The 15,826-nt window shown below is 39.0% G+C and overlaps 1 protein-coding gene across 1 annotated transcript in view; it reads right to left on the bottom strand.

The window, feature by feature from the left end:
• Positions 1-15,826, bottom strand: part of LOC122808588 (DNA topoisomerase 2-beta-like) — a 252,391-nt gene that overhangs the window by 119,013 nt on the left and 117,552 nt on the right. Inside the window, exons 13-14 of the mRNA XM_044079545.1 lie at positions 13,641-13,798; positions 9,519-9,644 (exon numbers count right to left, since the gene is read on the bottom strand). Of these exons, the coding sequence (XP_043935480.1) occupies positions 9,519-9,644; positions 13,641-13,798 (284 nt within the window). The remainder of the gene's footprint in view (positions 1-9,518; positions 9,645-13,640; positions 13,799-15,826) is intronic.

Here is a 15,826-nt window from a genome sequence, read left to right as displayed (position 1 = left end):
CCTTCAACCTCTTGGGTGACCCTGCCTTTCGACGAGATTGTTCAGTTAATCTCTCTGAAGGCCTGAGAGACCCCAGATTCCATAGAACCCACTCATAGGAGGCCAAACAAAATATTACAGCCCCCAAGGACCAAGCCTTCCTTACCAAAGGTGCAGCAGTGGATGCCATGGTCATGACAGCTGCCACGAAAAAGGGACTTTCTGAGACCATTTCCTCTATCCATCCTCCTAATAAAGATTCTAGGACTATGGATAGGTATGGGAAACACGTCTTCTCATCAGTGGCTTTTACATTATGATCACTGAATTATTTCACCAGACTTCAGAGGGCCCTGCTGAAAGAACTGTCAGACTCCCTCCAGGGAGATGTAGCTGATGCGGTGGCAGATAAGATCAAAAGACAGCTTGCTACCCTCAACTTGGTAGTCAACTCATCCATGAGACTCTTTTCATATGCAGCAGATGGGGTGAGTAGGGTAGCAGGTTCAAGCATCTTGATTAGGAGGCAAGCCTGGATGTGCCTTTGCAATTTTGCGGAGCCCTTTAAGTCTTTCTTTGTTAATGCTTCCTTTGATGGCTCACCTGTATTTGGACCCAAAGTAAAATAAATGCTGACCCAGTGTGAGCAGGAGGGTAAGACCTTGTCTGTTATTGGAGTACATTTTTCCACACCCACCAGACCATTCTCAAAAGGTCAGAGAGTTAGTGGGAAGATGTGGTTCAGGAAATCTCAAAGGTCTTACCAGGACACACAGGGTGGTAGTTCCCCCAGGGCAAAGGGGGGAACAATAAAGGAAGACGCTGTCCTCACAGCAGACAAGGATTGCAGAATCAGGGCTCCAGACAATCTTTCTTTGGCAGACCCTTTCAGCCCATCTGAAGGAGTGCCTGACTGCTCACCTCTGGAAGCAGTCGGGGGAAGACTGTCACTGCACCTAGAAATCTGGCTCAAGATAACCAACGATAAGTGGGTGCGGGGCATAATATCCAGGGGTTATATCATTCCCTTCTCTCTCTCCCCAGTCCTGAAAGCACATCAGTTCCAGACATTCCTCCCAGTCTAAGGGAACAAGCAAGGTTAGAAATACAAAAGTTGCTAAGAAAAAGAGTCATCCAAGAAGTTCCTACAGACCAGACAGGATCCGGAACTTACTCAAGATTCTTTTTAGTTCCTAAGAAAACAGGGACTGGAGACCCATTTTGGATCTCAGCAACCTCAACAAATTGGTGAAGAAAACCAAGTTCCAGATGGTGACAATGCAGCCGATACTTCCATTCCTGGAAAAGACAACTGGATGTGCTCTATATACCTTTAGGATGTGTACTACCACATTCTAATGGAAAGGCGATCCAGAAGGATTTTGCACTTCTGGCTAGGAGCTAGTCACTTCCAGTTTCGAGCTCTACCCTTTGGTCTCACTACAGCCCCCAAAGTGCTCACTAAATGCATGGCAGTAGTGGCGGCTCAACCTAGACACTGAGGATTCCGGGTGTTTCCGTACCTGGATGACTGGCTCATAACTACCCCGACCAGGCATCTTCTGCTACAAGCCAGGGAATATACACTTCAGCTTTACTACTCCCTGGGCATTACTATAAATTACAACAAATCTGCTCTAGCGCCATCTCAAAACTTAGTTTTTATAGGAGCAGAGATAGATGCAACCATTCTGATAGCAAGACTCCCTCACAAGAGAGTGCACAATCTTCATCTACACATAAAACTGTTAATCAGGAAAACTCAAGCCACTGCAAAACAAGTGCTACAGGTTCTGGGGAAATGGCAGCATCTATAATACTAATTCCTCTAGCTCAACTACTTATGAGAATACTTCAGTTTTTACTTTCCACACAATGATCACTCCTGGAATTACCAGTATCACACAAGATTCTCATAACCAATTCCTGCAAAAAGGATCTCGAGTGGTGGATTCACTCTTCTTCAGTATCTCAAGGCCATCCCTTTATTCCCCCTCAACTCCACGCCATGGTGACCATGGATGCTTCCCAGATTGGGGGGGGGGGGATTATCTAGAGAAGACAGCCCAAGGCACCTGGCAGAAACACGAGGTTCACTTGCGCATAAACACCATAAAGATGAGGGCAGTGCTCTTGGCATTGCAGGCATTTCAGGACACTCTCCATCTAGGAACAATAGCAATTCAGTCAGATAATATGTCAGTAGTCTGGTACATAAACAAACAAGGAGGAGCCAGATCTTATCCTCTTTGTCGAGAAGCTCTAAGGGTTTGGAAATGAGCAATGTCCTCCGAATATTTTCTGATTGCAATGCACATCCCATGGAACTCCAGTGTGATTGAAGATAGATTGAGCAGAGCCATATTATGGCTCCATGAGTGGTCCCTCAATCAGAAGGTAGCAGAAGAGATTTTCTGGAAATGGGGCCAGCATTGCTGCGATCTCTTGGCTTCACCTACCAATGCCAAATGCAGCAACTACTTTGCCCTAATCCCTCCTGTGGGGGAGTCACCAAGGGATGCACTTGTTCACGATTGGCCTCCAGGACTCCTATATGCTTTCCCGCCATTTCCTCTGATTCCCAAATTATTACAAAAAGCAAGTCTGTTGTAGACCACAATAATCCTGACTGCACCCTGTTGGCCTAGTCAAATTTGTTTTCCCTTTCTACAGCCTCATCTTGGGACAAACTATGGATTCTGAACCTGGCTCCAGATTTACTGATGCATCCACTGGGAATGGCACACTCCAGCCTTCACAACCTCAAGTCGACAGCTTGGTTGATCCAGTTCCCTTGATTGCCAGGATTCCCTGTCTGTCCTCTCTGGTAAAACATATTCTGCTGTCCTCCCATAAAACTTCTATGTGTAAGTTATACATGAGTAAATGGAATAAGTTCATAATATGGCTCTCTGATAACCAGGTAGATCCCTTTTCTCTGCCCATACATTCTATATTGGAATTTCTAACCAAATTTTTTCATGAAGGTGCGGCTGCTTCTTTTATTAGAGCCCAACTAGCAGCAATTACAAATTTCCATGGGAGAGACTGTCTCTACCATCATGTCACACAGATTCTGTAAGGCCTGTTTGAAAGCAACAACGATTAGACCCCCCCCCATACAAGAATCCAGCTCCTCCCTGGGATCTGAATTTCTTTTTAACAAATATAATTTGTTCTCCCTGTGAACCTTAAGCCACATGTGATCTAAAGTTTCTGTCTTGGAAAACACTCTTTTTAGTGGAGATTACATCAGCCAGACAAGTCTCAGAGTTGCAGGCCTTGTCTTCCAATTCCCCTTACTTAATTTTTCATAAAGACAGAGTTTCTTTACACACTAATCCGTCATTTCTGCCAAAGGTTGTATCAGAAAGTAACCTAAATCAATCTATTGAGCTGCCAGTGTTCTACCCTAATTACCACAACAGAGGCGAATACTTCCTGCATCTTCTGGACGTACATAGGCAATTACATTTTTACTTGCACAGAACTTCAGGTTTCAGGAAATTGGACCAACTTTTCATATCCTACTTTGACAGTAGTCTCAAAAGTTACCTTATCTAGATGGCTCATTTGATGTATGTCCTACATCTAGAGTTCTAAAACTAGGCCTCTTCCTTTTCCTGTTAAGGCAGACAACACCAGGTCCGTAGCTACAGCTGCAGCTTTTCAAGCAAGGTTACCCTGGGATGATATCTGTGCTGCAGCTACATGGGCCAAACCACATACCTTTATTACTCATTACAAATTGGGAGTAGAGCTTCATTTGGTTCTATGGTGATGAGGAATATTCTCCCATGAGCCACCCAGGAATTACATTGCTTGGGATGCGTGAGAATAAAGATTGAATGACAAAAACATATAAAGAAGTTATGAACTTACCATAACGTTCCATGTGTGTTGTCCATCTCGACCTTTATTCTAACATCCCACCCTCCATGCCCCCTTCCAGAAGTCCTGAAAGACTGAGTGGACATTGGATTTATGGATTTCCTTAGCCTCAGAGATATTGACATTGACCTCTAAAAGGCCATAGCTACTATGTAGATTATTTTCTTTTCTGGGTGGGCAAACAAGATCTGAGCAAGTTAGGGAATTGCATTATGGGTAGGGAAGGAGGCCCTCAAGCTTTGTTGATGACCTTGAGCTATTGGAAAGGCTGAGATGGATCCGACACATTGGATCCAAACCCATCAGTGAGAATAAAGGTCAAGATGGACAACACACATGGAATTTTATGGTATGTACATAACTTCTTCTTTTCCACTTAAGAACAAATATATTAAATTCATGACTTTTGTACTATAGGCTGTTGTCCCAGGAATATAGAAAACATAAGCATCTCCAAGTCTGCAATAAAATATTTAAAATTTATCACCATATGGACATCTTACAACTGCTATCTCAAAACAGACAAGTAAAGCAAAGTACTTTAAGTTACTTTCATTCCTGCATATAGCTGCCTATTTTGAATACAACTCGTTTTCTGCTTCTGCTTGGTATTATGCACTGCAATTCAATAAAAACTTAAAAATGTCTACTTGGGTTCAAATTGATATTACTGTTCTGGTAATCACTTACCCTTATCTTTCCTGAAAGTCCTTCCTGGAATCACCAACCCTCCAAGCCCAGCCCCTGTCTACACTTGCTCTACCCAATCAAATTGGACCAATTAAATTCTGCAGCTTTGCTTTCAGAGATTAAATGCATTTTTCATATATCATAGGTTCATGGGTTAGTACTAGGTTAACTGTGGGCCATTTTAAGCCTAGCCAGTTATCTCATGTGAGAATCAAATCCTGCACCTGTCTGTAAGGTAAACACTTTAACCATTATGCCAACACCCCAATCCTTCTACTTGCATCAAAATTATATCACCCTAGATAGGACTTGAACCCACAATCCCTGGTTAAGAGGAAATCACCTTATCCTTTAGGCTAGTAGGGCTACCCAGTGACAACTTTCCTTCACCAGACAACTCCTGCAAATCCTAGCTTGGGTATCCTGTGGCCACACTTAGAAAAGGTTCCAATTTTTTTTTCTGCGACAAATGCAGATTATCCTTATGCCATGTTAACATGGATCAGAGTGAGAAGAAACAACTGGGAACATGAGCTGGTAATCCATGAGGCAGTGACAACATTTTTGTAAAGTAGTATCACAGGCATCCTTCAGCATGGAAACTACCAACCTTAGAAGGACTGTATAGAATAAAGGTTCTCGGGAGAGAAATCACAACTGGAACTTACTACAAAAGGTTCCTGGAAGTAATTTATTTTTCCTTACATATGTTAACCAGGTAAGTCCATTGATATAAGGGCTCTTCTCCGGCAAGTGAGATGATAAGGTACGGTTATATCACTCAAACCTTGGAAGGAGTGTTATAAAGTAGCAGAAAGTATTCTAAGAACTAAGCCAACACGGGAATGGAGAAAGGTGATTCTGCAGATAGGGATGACTGCAATTAGGAATAAAAACAATAGGCAAGAAGGGGCCAGAGTTTATTGCAGAAAACTGGCAAAGGAACCAAGGTATTGGGAGCAAAAAACTAGAAAGGGAAAGGTAGTAGAATGGGAAGGTACAAAGAATTTATTTGGACTGCAGGTTAAAGATTGTCTTCCCTATCAAGGACTGATATCAGAGTACAGGCAAAGAGAAAGAAATAGTGAGGCACTAAATAAAAGACCAGCACTGGTAGAGTTTTAGCAGAATCTAGAACAGATGTTTCCATTAAAAAAGGAATAATTAGTAGAGTATATAAAATATTGCACGATAACTACAAGAATCAATCAGTCAGAGGATGTTAGAAAGGATTGGGAAGAGAGATTGTATAATCATTTGACAAGGAAACAATGGGGTATATATATATATATATATATATATATATATATATATATATATATATATATATATATATCTATAAGTCTTCCAAATATGCAACAAAATGTTTACATAGATATTTTTATACCCCAAGGTAGACAGCAAATGTTGGAGGTGTGAAAGGGAAGAAAGAAACAATTGGGAACATATTTTCTGGGAGTGCAATTATTTGGCAGAGTTTAAGGATTCCCTGGAGACTGCTGTATCAGATATGCTATGTGGGCAGATTGGTATAACAAGGGAAATTATTTTTCTAAGCAATAATGCAAAATCTGAATTGCCTAGACACAGTAAGGTCTTGCTGAGTCTAATTATGGTGGTTACCAGAAAAGCAATTAATAGAACATGGAAATCAAAACCTAAACCAACTGTACTAGAAGTAGTGAATATAGTAACAGAGATAAAACAACTGGAATTGGGATCTTTGGAAGAGGGTAGGAGCAAATTACACAGGAAAAATGGGAACTGTGGGAACAATACATACAGGGGAGGAATGAGGTTTAAAAGATGACAGGACTTAAATGAGTTGTGAAATGTTTGACTGGAAATGATTGGGTAGATTATAAGTGATGTAAAATGCTTGCAACTTGGATTGTGTAGATGTGGTTTGTTTTCATTTATATAAATGTATGATTGCTTATGCCATAAGTGATGGCTTAATAAAGATGTTTCCTGTTTTAAAAAAAAGAAAGGGCTGGAACTTTATTTTATTTTATTTAACATTTGTTGACCGGGACAACTGAATAACTTATGTAATGTTGCTTAGATTATATGATATATAGCAATATATGTGAAGTATAATGTAAATGTGAATTTGTTAATACAGTTTGATAACTTTTATATAAATGTAAATTTGCCTGTGTCACAAGTAATAATTCAATAAAGGTGTTTAATAAAAAAAAAAACATTGGGAAGAGTGAATAATCTGTTCCTTGCAATATAATACTGCAGACACTGTGAAAACTTAACCTATTTTTATCCATTTTTTATTACAAACTGGTGTTCAGAAGATTGCACAATTCCCACTTTATCTCTGGTAGTCCATACAGATAAAGATAAATGTAAAAAAAAAAAAAACAGCCACATTTTTCTGCAACAAAAATGGACTGAAAACCTTCCTTTTAGAAACAAGGAAATGTTTTCATTTTAGGAACTCTACAGCCTGTGAAAACAACAAGGCATAACAGGATGAAATGCAGTATAATTGGTCACATACCCTAGATATAAAGACTGAGACTATATTGTAGCACTCTGAAAACATGGTTATGCTATTGGCATGCCTAACCTTCCCAGGCTGTTCAAGACTGAAGAACATTATATTAAATTAAGGGATACAAGGAGGAAAATCCCTGATAAGATTGCATGGGTAGCTTAACCCTAATTTCACCTGAGGGTAATATCTTGCCAAGTAGCACTAACTCAAATTCTTACAGCCCATATACACAGGAGAGTTATGACTGAACGGTAAAGTATATAATCACAGATATAAAGTTCCTTAAGGGTAAAGAAGCAAATACTTCTGAACAGCAACTGATAGTGTTGAAAACAGGAGAAAACTCAAAGAATAGTACCGGGGCAGCTATTTACAGCACTCTGCTACAACATCTGAGCAACTGTAAGGAAACTGTATTATGATATTAAATGTCATTTGGCCTTGATAAATGTGCAAAAGCAACCTTTAAAAAAGGAAAACTGCAGTGCCAGGAAAACATCAGTTTGGTACAAGAATGTGATATAAAAGAACTTGAGCAAGAGGGAGTGTATAAATACTTGGGACTGATGAAGGATCAGCAATAAAACATGAACAAATGCAAATAAAACTTAGTAAGAAATATTTTAGAAGACTTAAATTAATCCTGAAAACAGCACTGATGTCTAGGAACAAAATCCAAGCTATAAACCAATTTGCTCTTCCGGTCCTAACTTACAGTTTTGGAGTGATTGATTGGCACTATAATGTGTTGACTAAATTAGATATTAAAACAAGAAGGATGCTTTATGCTCACCAGATGATTTATAAAAATCAGTGCACACCAAGATTATATATTCCCCATTCCAAAGGAGGGATGCATCTCCTTGAAACTGATTACATGTATAGATCTGCAATTGTGGGACTCTAGACTTATCTGCTGACTTCATGAAATCCAAATGTAGTGAAAGTTTTGAAACATGAGGAGACTAAATCTAAGATGACTTCCCTGCTTAACTTAGCAGAAGCATATCGCCGTCAAGCTGGAATGGAAATCAAACCAGAAATAGATAAAAATCAGGCAGCAACTGAATGTGCTAAAAAACAAAAGAAAGAATATAAGGTGAAGGATCAGCTGAAAAGGCAAGAAATGTGGAAAATGCATAAATATATTTGCAAGTATACAAAACTTCTGGAAGAACCTCATGTCGATCAGGTACAAATGCAAGAATGGTTTAGGAGAGGTGAATTCAAACCAAGAGATGAAAGGTTAATACTGGCACCACAAGAGAGTGGGCTATGTACACATTGGTTTACAACATCCGTTGAACATGCAGGAGAGACAGACAAATGTAGGTTTTGTAAAACAGAGTTGGAAACTGTTGCACACCTAGTTGCTGGTTGTGACATACTAATGGCAGAAGGACTGTGCACTGAAAGGCATAATAATGTGGCAAGACAGTTGCACTGGGGGTTATGCAAACATTATGGTGTTGAAATGGCTGAGAAACAGTGGAAACATGAGCCACAAAGCATCATAGAAAATGATGAAGTCTACATCACATGGGATCATCCATTGCCAACGGTTCAAAAGACAGATGCTAGAAAACCAGATATAGTGGTCCAGGAAAAGAAGACAAAAGTAGCATTGGTCATTTAAATTGTCACACCCAGTGACTACAGTGTCCTGCATACAGAGAGACACAAAGTCATAAAATATCAGGATCTGCAAGCAGGAACTAGAGCAATGTGGAAGAAGGAAACCCAGATAGTTCCGATAGTAGTAGGAGCAACTGGTCTTATAAAAAAAAGAGTCTACAATCATATTTAGATATGCTACCAATACACATAACTCCATACAAATTACAGAAGGTGTCATTACTGGGCACATTGCGGGTGCTACAAAGAGCACTTTTGGCTGACATCAAAGAGTGACACAATACTAATTTCATGAACTTTAATCGTACTTTGACTTAGGAATGGGGTCCATTCCCACCATGGTATTAGAAACCCAAATTAAAAAAGGAGAAACCGTACCACATTTCAGGAGCAACACTGACTACTCAGTACTTCTTCATAGAAAAGCAAAGAGCTCCACTGTGTTAACAGGGCTTGTCTAAAATTTAATGCCCATGGAGTCTATGTCTAAAATCCTTATAAAAAAATTGTCAAGCAAGCTATTTTACATTATCTTACAGAAAGCAGCAGAGTAATGTTTACCAAAACAGATTGTGGAGACTAATTGGGTAAAGTTCTTGGACAAAAGATAAAAAGGAAAAATGGTGGAACAGCTGCAACATCAAGATGGCTCATATAACATCTTCCACTGGTTCACATCACATCACATTGAGTAATCTTAAACTTTAACACAATGTTTCTCATATGGCTGCAATAATATTATATTGCACATCAGTTACGACACAAAATAAAATGAATGTGATAGACATTCATTGGTTACCAGGATACAAACCTGATCTGTCATGATCATAATCTTCCCATAACGAAGGCTCTTCAAAGAGTGTTCATCTTCATACTCATTTCCATATTTCAAGCCAACAATTTTAATAATGTTGTTTATCTCTGCATTTTCCAAAATCTAGAAAAATAAAATCATAGAAAAATGGACAAAATGGATGTGTTTGTTGCAGATACTACAGTTACCATAACAGCTGTTTCAAACCATACCAGTGTGAAGACAAGAAATGGAATAATTCTACCATGTATAAGGTTGTCCTTACATTTCAAGTTAACCAGTTTACAGGGTGATCCTAAAACCCACTTTCTAAATCTTTGTTAGGCCACTTACAACTTTATATTTGAATACATCACTATAACATACTGATCCTGGCCCTAGGGTGTAAAGGGATGAAGCCATGACTACATGACTTGGGTTCAGATAGGGTCACTGGTGTCTCAGAAATCAGAACAAGGCTGGATCAGCTAACAATGCTTGTTTATCCCTGAGAAAAGCTGTTAGACCCATTCATTGGCAACACCTAGTAGCAGTTAGGTGTATTTCCTACCTGTTGCATCCATGTTGGATTACCATGAATTAAGTATGGATTTTCCTGCTGAGACAAGGAATGTGAGGCATGTGTAGGAGCATTCACACCTCCTTTCCTGACCAGAGGCATGCATAGGAGCATTCACACCTCCTTCCCTGACCAGGCAGCCATGATGAGTCTGCAGAGAGCCTAGGGTAGGCCACTCTGAGAGACCAGCAAGCTATACTGGTCCCTACTACCTCACCCTCATTGCTGAGGGAACGGATGACAGTGATAAGGTTTGCCAGGTAGGAACAAGTGCCCAGTACAACACTTGCTAGTCTACTGATGCTCTGCTCCTGCCCTTGCAGAATGAGCGAGATGACTGAGTGGAGGTGGAGGAGCCAATGGGCAGGGATCCTCTGAGGTGAGGAATAGGGTAAAAACTATTAAGTACCACTTCTAAAGGCTTTTTTAAAATGTTAAAACACTTGAAAGAAATTGAGCTGAGACTATCTGTTATATCAACAGCGACTTCAAACTAATATGCAAAATTATAAAATGCCACCTTTAAAAGCCTCTCAGGACAGTTCATCCTAGCAATGCAGTTAACATCAGCTTAGAGTTATTTTTCCTCAATATAATATGAGGACACCACAGTTTATTGTCCAGAAATAATTCAGTGTCTTTCAGTTTCATAATTTCCATTTTTTCTGCAAAAAAATCATGAAGGTCCTACTACCTTTTCTTCATTTTCATAAATAGCACTCTTTCATAAAGGATTCTGTGTCAGTCTGTATGATATAGGGGAGACCATGCATACTCTTTGAAATAGTGAATGCAGACAACCTTTTCTCAAAAATGGGGCTTGATTAACTTCAGCAAAACCACTAAAATACTTTTATCTAATTTGGGATTCTTGCTCAAAGAAAGAAATTATTAGGGTGGTTTAAAATGTCTATTCATCTCACTCTATGTTAAAGTGCCTTGTTTCTTCTTATGATATGTTTAATTTCTGTCTTACTGAAGGGGCTCCCTAATAATATATTGTAGAAAAAGGGGAACATCCTGAAAATATACATTTTTTTCTGCATGTCCACCATCAAGACCTCCAAATCTCACAGAGCAAGGTATATGGGTTGGAATTCTGGAAATGCCCACTCCTCTCCCACATCAGGAAAGACCTCATCATGTGCAAGTGCAGTTTTCATGTTGTTTACTACTTTGTGACCATGGTGAAGAGGGGTGGGATATGTGGATCCTCTGGAAGCATCTCAAAGGATTACATGGAGACTAAGATAAGACATAAACCTCTTGGAATGGCACTTGAACAAAGCTGCTCCTTGGCTGAGGATTACATGCAGGAGCAGAGAAACAGAGCAAAGAGGGACAAGACAGAATATCCCAGTTTGGAATTTGGAATTTTCACTCACCATAGCAAATGGCATTGGTGACATTTTAGGAACACAGTACAAAGACGGGGGAACCAGAACCAGGAAAATCTTCAGTGGTAAAGGGGGAGTGGTGCTTTACATCTGTATCAGATGTACTGGTGTTGATACATCTATGGGGGGAAGCTGTATAGTACACCGTTCTGCAGTACTACAGTCTATTACTGATGAAATCAAAAACTGTTCAAACCATTTCTGCAGTTCTGGGGGACAGCACATGTGCAATATCTTGTGAATTAAAGATAACTACCTAACAGAGAGGACAGTGAGATCTTACTGGAAATATCTTACTTTAGCTGCAATCACATTTTCTAAACTAATGATAGGGCCGTTGTAAACAGTCTCATAGGAGCATTTAAACAGATCTGAAAACAAATAGCTTAAAGCTATACCTGCATCACAATACAGCTGCAAAAGAGGATGTAACAGGTGTGGTGAGATGGGGCACATCTGAATTGTTCCAGACATTTACTTCACCTGGAGAATGCAGGAGTCAGCTATCTGGACTCATCAGTACAGTAGGGATTCCTGAGTCTGGCACTTTGGAATCACTAAGCTGAATGAATGCATGCTCATCAAGTCCCACAAATAACAGGAAAAATGTCTGTAGTTTGCAACTGAACCTCAGTAAAAAGGTGGCACAGCATGACTTACAACCATTCTTATGCCCAAAAGAATATTCCCTTCCTTAATTTTTCTCCACTTTAAAATGTCTGTATTCATATTAACTTTCAGCAATGAAGAGGATCCTGCATATTGATGAATATTAGATTTATCTTAACTTTTTCACCAGCAGAATATCATCCATCTCAGAGTAATTTTGTTGTCATGCTTAAGGCCCAGGCAAAGGAAGTAAAAGGTGTGACAGGTGATGGCCATAATCTGCTAACTGCAGAGGCACTTAGAACATGCAGAAGTCATTATGAGGAGCAAAGTTAGAATACAGCAAACTAGATAGGTATCAGGGCACATTCCAAGCCAGGCAGAGATCCAGTCCCAGAAAAAATGGTAAAACTGAGGGACTTCATACCGAGGTTTACAAAGGGCCAGCTGAAGAGTCAGTAGGCAGGTTAGATGCAAAAGTCATCAAGCTGTCCTAAGTGACAGCATTCTATACAGACTTCTGCTGCAAGTGCTTGTCATCTTCTCTCTGCACACATTTTGTACACTTTGTTAAACTTTGTGTCATAATTATTTTACATTTGCTTTGTGATACACCTATTTATCATTTTAAATACTTTTTTTCAATTTTGTTCTTACACTTTCTTTGCACATTTATATTTTGATATTTGAACTTATATTCCATTAATCTTTAGATCTATAATCCAAACAGAATCTTTCCAACAGGACTTAATTTAATTAAAACAGAATCAAAAATACTGTAAGTTAACAGCCTTACAAATAACAAAACTAACCCTGGATCAAAAGTGCTGCTAACTTGCTTTACCATAAAGGAAAAAACTTCATATTTTCTGAATCATCTCAATGCTTTTCCTCCCACTCTCAACATAGACATTACATCTTCATAATGCATGGCATAATGACATTTATAATGAGCTAATTCATAGGTTCCTAAATTAGTAGTAGGCTAATTACCCTTGCGAGACATTTTTAAGCTTAGCCAATTATCCCCTGTGAGAATTAAACCCTGTACCTTGTGTTTGTAAGGCAAACACCTTAACAATTAGGCCATGCTCCCAACCCAGAGTTTCACATCTATTATATGTACAGAACCCAAGCCAACCTTATAAATCCAATGCCTAAGCTACTGAAAACTCATAAACATGTCATTCTTTCATCACAGATGATTCAAACACATATTCACCATTTATTACTAATGACAGTCACATGAAATCATGTTTCCTTTTTACTTTTCCTACTACACAGTTCACAAATGTGGCTTCTGCCTGCTGTCAGAAATCAAAGTACTTAGATGAAAAGTAAACATGGACTAAATGTACTACAGATAAAATTCAAAATACTCATACTGAAGAGAAAACAATGTACTACTCATGGGAAAATAGATCCGAAATAAATATTCTAGTCTGTCAAATACCTCTTCATCTGGTCTCCCTCTATATGATTTCCTCAAAAGCTGAGAACATATACATGCATTATAACTCATTTCACTACTATAGTTACTCTAATGTTGCTCACCTGCTTATGAGAAGCTTCACGGACATTAAGTAATTTACCCTTTAAAGGAAATACTCCAAATCTGTCTCTTCCAACAACTTCTAAACCAGACACAGCTAGTGTTTTGGCAGAGTCACCCTCAGTCAGGATCAAAGTACATTCTAAAGAACGTGCAGTCCCTGAAAAAATGATAAATTTTTTTTACATATTTTTTAACAGAAGCACTTCACCACTACACAGCCACAGACAACTCATTACAACTGTACTATTTTTTATAATTAACTTATCTGTATCTAGGTTCAAACTACTCTATCTCAAAACAGGACCTATCCAAATATGTTTGTTAGTATTAAACAATTGCTACATATACCAGGAATCAACCTCATGTCCACTTGTAAAAATGATATTAAACTTTGGTGTCAAAAGAAGAGTTGAGAGCATCTGAGGTACTCATTTGTAAGCAGACACAGTCTTACCATGTCAGCTGATCTATGAAGGACTTGCCCTTGGTGGATCTATGACTGAGTTCATCCTTTCTTCATTTTCAGTTCCGCATGTTTTCTCTGTAGCTAGCACAGTCAGAAATGCCTGAGTCCTATGCTGTCATATGCCACAGAAAAACAGACAAAACACAAACACACACACACACACACACACACACACACACACACACACACACACACACACACACACACACACACACACACAGAGATACTTGTGTAAACAGAAGCATATATATATATATATATATATATATATATATATATATATATATACATGCATGAACAAACATATGCGCACACACACACATACACGCGCATGGGCGTGCACACACACACACACACACACACACACACACACACACACACACACACACACACACACACACACACATATTCACCTTGTCAATTATGCACAGCTCAGATGTCTGATTGAATCAATTAAATGATTTAATACATAGGTAATAGCCACAGTAATATATTTTAGCTTCTCACTGTGATGCAGTTGTAACTATCACAGGATGAACACACACACACACACACACACACACACACACACACACACACACACACACACACACACACACACACACACACACATGCACGTGCACATGTGCATAAGTGTGTCTTACTAATTAGTCCTGCAGTTACTTTTTTATTGTGTTTTTCCTTGCTCACCAACCCCCAGGGTTAGCGAAGGGAAAAGAAATAGATTGCTGTAATTGTTTCTGTTGCTGTAGTTACTTCACTAAGTTAAGTAATTTAGTATTTTTTACCCCTCTTGCAACTAGTGAAGGGAAAGGAAAAGGCAGCTGCACGTCAGTAAAAAGGTGGCACAGCATGACTTACAACCATTCTTATGCTTAAAAGAAAACTATTCCCTTCCTTAATTTTTCTTCACTTTAAAATGTCTATATTCATATTACCTTTCAGCAATGAAGAGTATCCTGCATACTGATCAAATATTAGATTTATCTTAACTTTTTCACCAGCAGAATATCTTCCACAGATCTTCTCCATCTCAGAGTAATCCAGTAAAGGATTTCATTTTTGGCATACAGATTTTATACAAGAACAAGTGTATTTCCTTTTGATCAGGCTTTCTTGTACATTAATTTAACCATATGGAATGTTGGTGTCAAGTGGGGATCATTGATTTCCAAGCTCATTTTCTCGTATCAAATAACCAACGGTGTTTATCCAAGCTGCTCTCACCCACACCAAGAACAAGCTGCTGTTTCAAACTGTTTTTGTTCTCTCTGTCCCCTGCCTCCCAGTCCTCCAACTAAGGACTTCCTTACCTTCTGTGAAGAAGTGTTCCCTGTTTCTGCAATTCTTTCCTTACAAATTCACTTCCTGACATGCCTTCCCCAAGCTCATTATCCTCCTTCGAACTGAAACAGCTTGTGTGCATGTGAAGCCTTTTTTCCCCAAAAGAAGTATGCTGTCTAACTGAAAAAGTTAACATATTTAATAATATTTTGGCTGTCCTTTTCCTGACAGCTGCAAACCTTGTTTAAGTAATCTCTCTTTGTAAAACTTGTGACACAGGCCTTCCCTGTGGCTGTCTGTACAGCCTCCAACTTAGAGTTATTTGACGGGATCCAAACACAGCACTCTGTACTAAAGAATGTTCTCACTATGTGTTGAAGAAAAGCCACTTTCTATCTTATTCCTAAAAGGGACAGAAACATCTGCATTATCTAA

This window comes from Protopterus annectens, chromosome 8.part0 (assembly GCF_019279795.1).
Source record: "Protopterus annectens isolate FY-2018-M chromosome 8.part0, PAN1.0, whole genome shotgun sequence".
NCBI lineage: Eukaryota > Metazoa > Chordata > Ceratodontiformes > Protopteridae > Protopterus > Protopterus annectens.
This window is presented reverse-complemented; position numbering and strand designations above follow the sequence as displayed.